Source organism: Arachis ipaensis, chromosome B03 (assembly GCF_000816755.2).
Source record: "Arachis ipaensis cultivar K30076 chromosome B03, Araip1.1, whole genome shotgun sequence".
Lineage (NCBI taxonomy): Eukaryota > Viridiplantae > Streptophyta > Magnoliopsida > Fabales > Fabaceae > Arachis > Arachis ipaensis.
In genome coordinates, this window is record NC_029787.2 from 11995750 (window position 1) to 12007652 (window position 11903).

General features: G+C 38.1%; 1 protein-coding gene across 1 annotated transcript; it reads right to left on the reverse strand.

Annotated features, from left to right (window-relative positions):
- Positions 4 to 1636, reverse strand: LOC110269371. The gene is made up of 2 exons (XM_021117162.1): positions 799 to 1636; positions 4 to 239 (listed from the first exon to the last, which is right to left on the reverse strand). Exons 1-2 carry the CDS (start codon positions 1634 to 1636, stop codon positions 4 to 6), a joined length of 1074 nt encoding a protein of 357 aa, XP_020972821.1.

Consider the following 11903-nt stretch of genomic DNA (forward strand, 5'->3'; position numbering starts at 1 on the left):
CTGTCATCTTCTCCAATCCTCACCTCGCGCCGCTGCACTCCCCGCCGGCCATCCCAATGCCGCCGCAGCCTCTCGCCTCCACCTTCGCAGGTCAGTCCGACGCACCTCGCCATCCGACGCTAAGCCCAATGCTACTGCTACTGTTTTCGCACCGCTCTCTCCTAGTCGCGTTGTTGCGGTGTTGCACAACCCTCTCGTGGAGTTGCTGCTACATCGTGCCAGTTTGTTGTTCTGAAGCGCTGTAATTTCCGGTAAAAATCGTTGGAGAGTGAAGCATCAGTGGAGACATCAATCCGTTCATCCTGTCATCCAAATTGTCGCTGCCGGGTGTGACATGGTAACATCCCAGCTTTTTCTCAGGTAATATTTCTTATTCGTTTCTCATTCTCCTAACCCTTCCATAAATTTTATGTTTTCATTTAGCTGGAGATTGGAAAAACATGGTAACATGTATGTACATGACATGACATACAGAAAGGTGAAAGATAAGATAATATTTGAAGGCATAAAGAATGCGGGTCACCTGATTCACATTGAGAGATTATGTACATTCAATACTTCTCAACCATTTAATATTAATTCAATGGCCAGTTTAAGATGGTCATTTTAGTAGGTATGAGGATTGTTATTTTTATTGTTATGTGGATGATTATTTTGATTTTTTTTTAAACAAAGAAAGCTCAACACAACAGAGTGGAGCATAAAACAATAAATAAAAGAAAGCTCAACACAAAAGAAAACTGCCTACAGGAGAGACATCAATTTCCTTGGCTCCCACATACTGCCTTCAACACCCACCAGGATCACTGGAAGTCCATTCTTGGTAGCTCAAAACCGTCCTGCTCTGTATTTCCGCCACATCTGCTTCTTTATTGTTGAAAATTCTATCGTTCCGTTCCCACCAGATGTTCCAGATCACTGCAAAGAACCCAGTCAGCCACTTCCTCTGCTCTTGTTTTCCAGTGTCCATTCCTGTCCAACTTTCAAACAGCCATTTTATGGTACCAGGAACAGCCCAATCTGTACGAAAAAACTTCAACCATGTGCACCACACCTGCCATGTAACTTCACATAGGAGAAATAAATGTTGTACACACTCTATCTCCTTTTTACACAAGACACAAGCATTGTCAGTACTAGGAATAACACCCAATCTGCTCAACCGCTCCTTGGTATTAACTCTACCAACTAGCACAAACCATCCAAATAGCTCCACTCTCGAGGGTACCACGCTGCTCCAAATCGCACTGGTGAAACTATAACTTGTGATCTCACCAGTCAGAGTTTCCGATTGGATGACTTGCAGAACAGAGCTAGTAGAAAAGACACCCTTCTTATCAAACTTCCACACAATAGCATCATCTCGATCCATTGAGAGCCTCACTGGTCTTAACCTATCGTGAAGGTGATGGACTAGGTCCATCTCCCATTGGAACAACTCCCTCCTCCAATGAAAATTCCAAATCCACTCTAGGTCATCCCAAAACCCACAGTACCGTATCACATCACCTTGCTGATTTGAAATGGAGAAGAGTCTTGGAAAATTCGCTTTCAGAGGAATGCCTTGAACCCAATTATCTTTCCAAAACAGAGTTCTGCTTCCATTCCCTACCTCCATTGCCAGGCCGCTAACCATTTTCTGCCGTACCCGTTGTTCTGTTATATTCAATTGGCATATGTCTTTCCAGTGCCCTCCATTTACCGGTAGGTATTGCTATGCTAACATCTCATTCGGGTTCAAATTATAGCACGAACAAAAAATCTTTTTCCACAATGGGCAATCCTCATGTGAGAACCGCCACCACCATTTAAACAGGAGCGTTGTGTTTCTAAGCACTGCATCCCTAACTCCCAAACCCCCAACCTTTTTTGGTGCCTGAACCAGCTCCCACTTAACTAGGGGTATACCATAATTTCCATCCTCCTTACACCACAAAAACCGCCTCTGTAGTCCAATCAGCTTATCAGAAACCGCCTTCGGCATCTTGTACAGACTAAGGTAGTACATTCGTAGGCTATTCAGCACAGATTTATTTAGAACAAGTTTACCTGCCTTGTTGAGAACCTTCGCTTTCCATAAGCTTAACTTCGCTTCCACCTTATCTATAATTGGTTTTCAAGTCTTTACCAAGCGCGGGTATGCTCTTAGAGAAATCCCCAGGTACCTAACAAGTAAAACAACTTGCTTGCATCCCAGGATATCACTTGCCTGATCAACCCATCCTTGCTCGTAGTTCACTGAGATCAGATTCGACTTATCAAAGTTGATACTCAGACCCGACATCAGCTCAAAGCACCTCAACAACCTCTTATAATTCACAATCGTGTCTGTCTCCGGATGACAGAACAATATGGTATCATCTGTGAACTGGAGATCTGATAATTCGATATGATCTCTCCCTACTAGTAGCGGAGCAATGCGTCCATTCCTAACAGCTTCCCCCAACATCCGATGTAGAACATCGACCACAAGCACAAACAAAAGCGGTGACAGAGGATCCCCTTGCCTCAGGCCCCTCTCTATATTGAACGGCTTGGATGGGGACCTGTTTACGAGAACTGACATAGTAGCTGTGCTGACACACTCCCTTACCTAACTCCTCCATCTTTGACCAAAACCCATCTTCTGTAACACAAGATCAACAAAGCTCCATCTGACTTTATCATACGCTTTTTGGAAATCCAACTTGATTATAGCCGATTTTTTCCTTCGCGTCTTAAGCCAATGAACCGTCTCACATGCTATAGCGCCCCATCATGAATTTTCCTGCCTTTGACGAACGCAGTCTGAGTCTCTCCTACCAGTCCCGGCATAACTGAGCTCATCCTTCTGACTAAGACCTTCGAAATCACCTTATACACACATCCCACCATACTAATCGGCCTGAAGTCCCGGATCTCCTTAACACCCACAAACTTTGGGGCTAGCGTCACCCACGTGACATTCACATCCGCGGGTAACTTGGCACTTTCGAAGAATCCCAACACTGCTGTAGTGAACTCCTGTCCAATATCTTCCCAACACTGCTTAATAAAGTTCAAGTTGTACCCATCACTACCGGGCGCCTTATACGAGTCACAGTTCCACACTGCCTCTCTGATCTCCTCCACAGTCGGCACTACCTCCAGTGCCTCAGCCTCCTCCCTATCAATCTGCTTTACCAATCCCTCCCTAATCCCAATCCTCAGAGCATATTCCTGCCTATACAGATCCTTGTAGAACACCCTAATTGCAATCTTTATTCTTGCCTGATTCCTTACTATGCGTCCATGAATCATCAGTGCATCAATTCTATTATTCCGCCTTCTAGATGAAGCAATGTTATGAAAATACCTGGTATTCTTATCCATGTTCGTAGCGTGTTTGGACCGAGACATCTGCTTCCAGTGGAGCTCCTTCCTAGTGTACCATCTTCCACAGAAGCTCACCAACGCCTTCCTTCTAGCCTCCGTCGTACCATCATAGACCCCCTCACTAACCATAGTATCAAGCTTCTTTAGTTCATCTTCAAACATCATCAGTCTCTTATCCATATCACTGAAGTTATCCTTGTGCCATTTCCTCAACGGTGTAGTCAACGCCTTCAGTTTACATGGGAACGGAGCATTTCCCAATCTTCTCCATTCAGTTTTGACCATCCTCAGAAAGCCCGCATGCGTAAACCAAGAATCCAGACTTCTGAAAGGACGAGGGCCTCCTCTTGCCCTTGCATCTTCCACAATCAATGGGCAGTGATCGGACAACCCTCTTGGGCCCCCCTTAAGGCGAATATCAGGAACCTTCTCAGCCCATTCGATGTTGATCAGAACCCTGTCAATCCTACTACAAGATTGACCCCTGAACCAGGTGAATTGTCTGTCCGAAAGGGGTAAATCTATTAACTACATGTCATGTATCCACTCCTTAAACTCTTCCGCCGTTGCCAGTAAACTATTCATCCCTTTGCGATCCTCCACTTACAGTATCTCATTAAAGTCACTAAACAAGCAGAAAGGAAACTTGGCAAAGCACCGTAATATAACTCAACTCTTCCCAAACCACTCGTTTCCCCTCCCTGCCATGCGCTCCATACACCAAGCAAAACGCACAATGAAAGTTCAGCTTTGTTAGCACTCCTTCAACGCACAACCACCTCTCCCCTTTATAACAATTACGTTTTTGAAAAACAAGTCATCCCACATTAGTAGCAAGCCCCCGGTTGCCCCTACCGACTCCACACACTCCCACCCAACATCACCACTTCCCCAAATTCTTGCAACATCATATTTAATGATCACCTCCCTCTTCGTTTCAAGCAAACCTAGCATACTTAAATTATAATTTCTCTTCAATGACTTCACCATACTCACTTTTCCGTCACCCCTCAACCCCCTAATATTCCAACAGCTTATAGTCATGGAATCACACTTTTACTCACCTTATTTTTATTCTTCGGACGACACCTTCTCGCCTTCTCTTTCTGTTTCGCCAGCTTTCTTTTTACAGCTATTTTTTCATTCTGGGCTTGCAAGATACTCATAATGTCCTCTTCTTCATCGCACAAAACCGCGCCCGACTCCACTGCCAGCGCCCAAGTTTTCTCATTTCCTTTACCTGTTCGTCCTCCTTCAAAAGTCCGGCCTCGTCCTCCCCAGCTTGTCACCACTCCCCTGTTTCAGATTCAGCCCCTGTTCCCATAGAATTCACGCCATTAACCATGCCTTGGGAGTCCACATTCACCCTTGTTCCCAAAATGTTCACACCAATATCCATACCTTGGGATACTACTTTCCCTTCCAGCTTTCCATCCCCGAGCATCTCCTTCCGGCTTCTTTGTTCCAGGTTCCCCGCGCCAGCCATAGAGGTCCCACCGGCCTGTTCCTCTTCGTCCGAGGCCATCAGCGTCTGCACCATAGCGCCCCCGTAGGTGGTTTGCCCAGCCATCCTCACCGCCACCCAATCCTCGACAGCCACCCCTATTGTGTGCAGCGCAGCGACCTTCGGATCTGGCCCTGGATCTCGGGTCCCAGTCTCCGCCAGGCGTCGTGCGGCCGGCCTCTCCCTCCCCGTTTCGGCCTTAGCTCCATCAATGGAGTCGTCAGACGCAGCCGTTCCCTCCACCCCCTCCTGAGTCACGGGGCGTATCCTCCTGCAACCAGACCGCCCCACCGCCTCAATGGAGTGGATCCCATCAACCTGGTCCTCCAACCTCAGGCCCAAATCAAGCCCAGCAAGCACCCCACTTCTCTTAGTCCAGCACACACAATTTCGCGCCTTGCTTCCTTCTTATTTTGTTGATGGGCTACCTTGCCTCAAGCTCAAATCAGACTCCTCAAAGTTGCATGGTAGAGTAGGATCATGCAAGGGCTGGCCCACATTATCAATAACCCATGGCCTACCAACCCTTTCAATAGCTCCGTCCCTGTTCAGGCAGTCTTGCGTAACCGTCTTCTCAGAGTCTGTTGCTTCTCTCCCACCAGATCCCTGAATTTCTGCCATTCGATGATCTTGGGTACAACTAACAGAATCCGTTTCATCCCTCTCTCCTTTGAATTTTGAAAAATCAACGGTAATATCATTCAACAACACCTCCTGAATTACGATTCTGTCCTTCTCATCGTCCACCACCTTTGATCCAAAACAAATCAGGGCGGCCGCCAGGTCACATTGCATAGCCATCCTCGTCCGGCTAGTGGCCCCCATATCAACAATTCTGTTCGCCGCATCTACGGTATGGCTCCCCACCAAACTCTCTGCCCCACCACCATCCACTTCCATCTCCCTCACAAAGACCTCAAACCCAGCATTCCCAACAGTAATATGAACCCATTCTCTGATGACCTCAAACACACATGTATCAACCTGAACCCTCCCTGCCCTGAAGGATGCACCTGGCTCTGTCGGTACAGCACATCGAAGCACTTCACCCCACTGTCTCCCAATCAACTTAAACGTCTCCGGCGCCCATGCATGCAAAGGCACACCGCAGCACTCTAGCCAGACTTTTCGAGTATCGCAACGATCCGCCTCTTCCCACCGCCAGATTCTATGGAAGAATTGCAGCAAAGTATCCATCTTATATGTAAAAACATCATCTGCCTGTTTCATCGTATGAAAAATCAATAGCACTTTTGATGCCCATATCTCTCTCACATCCACTATCTGAGGCATATTTTTGCATACAATGCTCTTCAATGACTTCATGTCTGGTGGCGTTAACGTTTTCCCTACTAAGCTCCTTCCCAGCCACTCCATATTCACATCCACTGTGGGCACGTTGATCCTTTTCGTACATCGACTCTCCTGTTGCATTACCGGTGAGCCACTCCCTGCCACTTCCACCACTGCATGGGCAGTAACCACTTCTTTTCCATGATGCCTTTTCACTGATCCTCCCTCTCGATGTCGTCTCAATGCTCCATGCCCCTGCTGCTCCTTCACCTGCATTTGTCTCCTAAACTTGGCTTCACCCACCGATAACACTTTACCACGCAACCTCCAGTGATTCATATCCGCAATAGCTTTCAGAGCACCCCCTTTCGTCGTGTACCGAACAAAAGTAAACAAATAGATCGTGTCCACTTTATGTTTCCGGCAGAGATAGATGTCGTTAATTCTTCCCGTCCATCCGAACAAGTGATATAGTTCCCTCCTTGAGATATCTTCCGGTAAATTATCCACTAACACAGAGAAAGACTCATTTTCCAATCGCTGATATTCTTCTCTATTCCAGACCCTCAGATCCTTTGGATGTGGCTGCATAAACCTAGCTCCACCCCTCCTCATGTTCTTTTTAGTCTACGCTTCGATTTCAACTGCTTTCCTAGCTAAGTTATAAGCCATCACACTAACAAGAACAGATGATTATTTTGATTAAATTGTGTTTAGTTATATATAATTAAAATATGTTAGATGTTCAATTTATTAGATATGCGAATGATTATTTTTATCCTTAAATGGATGGTTATTTTCACAATGAGTGAGCGACGCCAGTGATGACGTGTGTAGGGGTGACTGCCAGTTAGAAAAGAAGAGGATATTGAAGTGAAATGCTTTAATAAATTAGGGTTTATAATGGTTATTTTTTTTGAAATATCTAAATAGATTTTTTTTATTTAGGTCATTTGTGGAGTGTTTTTTATTTTTTATATGTATTTGGATTAAATTTTTAACGTATTATTCACATTATTTAGATTTTTCATTGTCTCCGTAGCGGAATTGAATAATATGGGGAGGAGGAATTCCATGATTTCATCCCCACGTCTAATCCCATTTTAATATTTTTTTTTTCATTTTCATCTTCATTTTATTCAAAAAATATTTTTTTTAATTTTTCATCTTCATTTTATTCAAAAAAATAATTTTTTTAATGTATGAAAATTTTGAGAATTACAAGAGTGATTGTGTTTAGGGATGACAATGTGGGAGAAAGTATGGGAAACAATGCTAATTGTGAATGTATACTATTGATTTAAAAAGAAAGGTAAAATTAAAAATAAAAATTAGATTATTAATTAATATTTAATTTTAAATTTCAAAATTTTAAAAATTATGATTAGTATTTAAATCTATTTACACTACATACGGTTATTTTTAATCTTATTATAACTTTCAATACACGTCTAAAATTCGCTGTCATCTTCTTCAATCTTCACCTCGCGCCGCTGCACTCTCCGTCGGCCATCCCAATGCCGCCGCATCCTCTCGCCTCCACCTCCGCAGGTCAGCCCGACGCACCTCGCCATACGACGCTCAGCCCAATGCTACTGCCACTGTTTTCGCACCGCTCTCTCCTGGTGGCGTTGTTGCGGTGTTGCACAATCCTCTCGTGGAGTTGCTGCTGCATTGTGCCAGTTTATCGTTCTGAGGCACTATAATTTCTGGTAAAAATCGTTGGAGAGTGAATCATCAATGGAGACATCAATCTATTCATCCCATCGTCCAAGTTGTTGCTGCCGGATGTGACATGGTAACATTCCAACTTTTTCTCAAGTAATCTTCTTTATTCGTTTCTCATTCTCCTAACCCTTCCATAAATTTCATGTTTTCATTTAGCTGGAGATTGAAAAAATGTGGTAACATGTATGTACATGACATGACATACAGAAAGGTGAAAAACAAGATAATATTTGAAAGGCATAAAGAATGCGGGTCACCTGGTTCACATGGAGAGATCCTGTGCATTCAATACTTCTCAATCATTTAATATTAATTCAATGGCCAGTTTAAGATGGTTATTTTAGTAGGTATGATGATGGTTATTTTAATTGTTATATGTGGATAATTATTTTGATTAGATTGTGTTTAGTTATATATAATTAAAATATGTTAGATGTTCAATTTATTAGATATGCGAATGATTATTTTTATCCTTAAATTGATGGTTATTTTCACAATGGGTGAGCGACGCCAGTGACGAAGTGTGTGGGGTGACAGCAGTTGGGAAAGAAGATATTGGAGTGAAATGCTTTAATAAATTAGAGTTTAGAATGGTTATTTTTTTGAAATTATTGAATGAATTTTTTTTATTTAGATCATTTATAAAGTGTTTTTTATTTTTTATATGTATTTGGATTAAATTTGCAACGCATTATTTACATTATTTATAGTTTTCATTGTCTCCTTAGCAAAATTGAATTATATGGGGAGAAAAAATTCCATGATTTCATCTCACATCTAATCCCATTTTGATATCTCTTTTCATTTTCATCTCCATTTTATTCAAAAAAAAATGATTTTTTTAATTGATATAATTAAAGTATAATTTTTTATTATATATTTTTTGGTGATGCTATATGCACAAACATTTTTAGTAACAAGTTCAATCAAATTAATATAAGTCCATCAAACATGAAAAAAAAAAAGATAAAGAGAAAAAAAAAGAAGAGAAGAAAAGACTAAACAGTGGTGAAAGAAAAACAACAAGAACTAAAAAGGAGGAGGAGGCAATGTTAGAGCGAACCACATTAAAAAAAGAAGTAAGCAAAAAAAAAAAAGGATAATAATAAAAAAAAAAAACCAATAACGCATATACACTTACAAAGAAAAAATGCATTGCGACTTAATTAGAGATTTAGTTTAAAAGACATCTGAATGTCTAACTACATTTTTTAAGTAAGAATATAAGATCAAAAAAATACAAATAAAAAAATATTAAACGATAAAAAAGTTACCCTTACACTTAACAAGATCAATAAAAGAAAGAAAGCCCTCCTTACTCTTATTCTCATATAGAAAAAGCGTTTCTTGCATTTTAATATATATGTAATAGAAATTACATTAAAATATTTCTATAAATTTCCGCCTTTATGATTATCATCGTCAACTCTACTTATGTTTTTAATTACTCTAAACCATTTATTTACTTGTTTCTAAAAAAACAAAACTCAATTTTATTATTATGCAACTATAAATTAACGTTGCTAATAGAACTAATATTGGTCAAGTTCTTCAATAATGGAATAACATTACAAATAAATCTCTATACCTAAGAAAGTAAGAATTGGATAAGCTTATGATAACTACTTTGTTTCTTTCATTTTGGTTTGTTATAGTCTCTCTCATGAATCAATTTAGATCCATACTACAATGCATCCCAATTACGAATTAGTTGGTGGGTTGGCCCAACTCAGAATTCATCCCTACTACAAATTCAGTTTTTTCTTCTTTTTAATTATTGATCGTGCACTTGTACGCTTATTTTAGGAAAGTATTTAATATTTTTAGTAAGTTAGCCCAACTGAAAATCCATCCCTACCTAGGGCCGAAAAAAAAAATTCCCTACTACATATGAATATTATTAAAAAAAACTTAGTGTTTTTTCAATCTTAAAAAAAAATATTTTTTCCTTTTTTTTTAAGTAGGAATTGAATAGTACTTAATATTTTTACTTGAATGATTTAAATAATAATGAAAGTAATAATAATTTGGTTTTAATATAAACGAAAAATGGCAAATAGAAACTACAAAAAAGAATGGTTATATCTAGTAAAGTGGTGTATTTGGAAAGGATATTTTAAAATTAAAAAAAAAAGAGTAAAATTAAATAAGCAATGTGAAGATGACCTCTTGCTACAAACTTATTTTATAATTTATAAATATAATAATCAAATAGATCCGGACACAAAAAAAAAGGAAGAATCGACTAATTGGTTATTTACATTTCTATGTTTTTTAAACGTTATTTCTCAAATATTTTATGAATTTAATAGTATATTATTCAACATTTTTTTTAAAAATTTCTTACATTGATCATAAGCTTGTTTGGGTGTTATTATTTTGATAAAAAAAGATTTTTTTTATTGAAAAAAGATCCTTTTTTAGGACTTATTTTTAAAAAAAAAAGATCTTTTTTCGAATTATCATTTTTTAAAAGATCTTATGAAAAAGTAAAAGTAATTTTATGTTTAGGTATTTCATACAATATGTTTGGGTATAACAATATAAAAGTACTTTTTTGTTTATTTATTATATGAAAAATATCTTTTTTTTAAAGAAAAAGAATCTTAAAAAAAAAATGTAAATTACAGCTTCTCAAAAAAGATATTTTTTTTATAGTGCTTTTACTTTTACTACTACAAATTTGTCAACCATGCTAACAAATAAAAAAAGATATTTTTTCAATAAAAAAATATCTTTTTTTTTTATCAAGATAATAGCGAATATGTTTGACAAATTTTTAATAGTAAAAGTAAAAGTACTAGAAAAATAAAAAAATATATTTTTTGAAAAACTGTAATTTACAAAATTAACCCACTGCTTGCGTCACAACTAATTAAACTATCCTAACTAACCGCTACACATGTTAGTTATGTATTGATTGCATGGTGGACGCTTTGATAAAAAGGAAGCAAAAATTACTTTTGATAAAGTAATATAGTTGAACAATAGAAAAAATGAGACATCAAGTGATCATATTATTGGTTTCAAGGATTGTTGGATAGAGAAATGTAGACTTTTAGGCTGTATTTGTTTTTAGAGACAGGACAGAACATGATATTGAAATGGAGACAATAGGATAGAGACATTAAAAATTATCTTTTGTGTATTGTGTTTGGATATGATGGATAAGATACTAATGTAATGTCTAGTATTATATTTGGATACACATGGACAAGACTAAAATATTATATGAAATGACTAAAATAGTCCTGTAATTCTAAATTTTCTACATCAATACAAATTAATTTAATAAAAAATGAGAGTACGTAGGAGTACAGACGGAACTTAAAAAAAATATTTGAAGAGGCAAAAAATTTTAATAAAAAAATATTAAAAGATTAATTTTACTTTTGCTAATATTTATCTTTCAAAAGTTTTAAGATTAATTATTTTTGTTATTATTTTTATTACAAAACAAATAATATAATATAAGATTAAAATGGTATTGAAGTAAAACGATAAAAAAAAAGAATTATCTATCCCCAATAAAAAATTCTACAGAAAGGAGAGAGTATCTGTAAAAGAAAGAGATAGAGGAAGAACAGGAAGAAAAAAGTATCTCTGAACAACGCAATAAGAAAAATAAAAAGGGGTAATAGTGGAAAAAAGGAAAACAAATTTATAAAATTGTCCGTATCCACTCTTCCAAATCCCGTGTCTATCATTGTCCTTCGTGAAAGAGTGGACACAAAAGTATAAAAAACTGTCTCGAAAACAATATGTCTACTGTCCATGTCTCTGCTTCCAAACACTTTTTAAATAAGTATTGTCCATATTTTCGTGTCTTGTTCCCGAAAACAAACGCTACCTTAGTGCTATGTTAATTATTATCTCCATTAATTAATGGCTATCAACCTTCGTTATAGGCTTATAAAATATACGACCAAAAAAATATACGAACAAAGATAATACATATAATTTTTATTTCAACGAGAATTTATTTCTGTATATTTATTATAAAAAATATATGTTTTATTTTTGT

Coding starts and splice junctions, on each gene's coding strand:
- LOC110269371 (XM_021117162.1), bottom strand. CDS start 1,636: ATGGTTAGCGGCCTGGCAATGGAGGTAGGGAATGGAAGCAGAACTCTG. Junction 240..798: donor ATGGACTTCCAGTGATCCTG/GTGGGTGTTGAA, acceptor CGGAAATTACAG/CGCTTCAGAACAACAAACTG.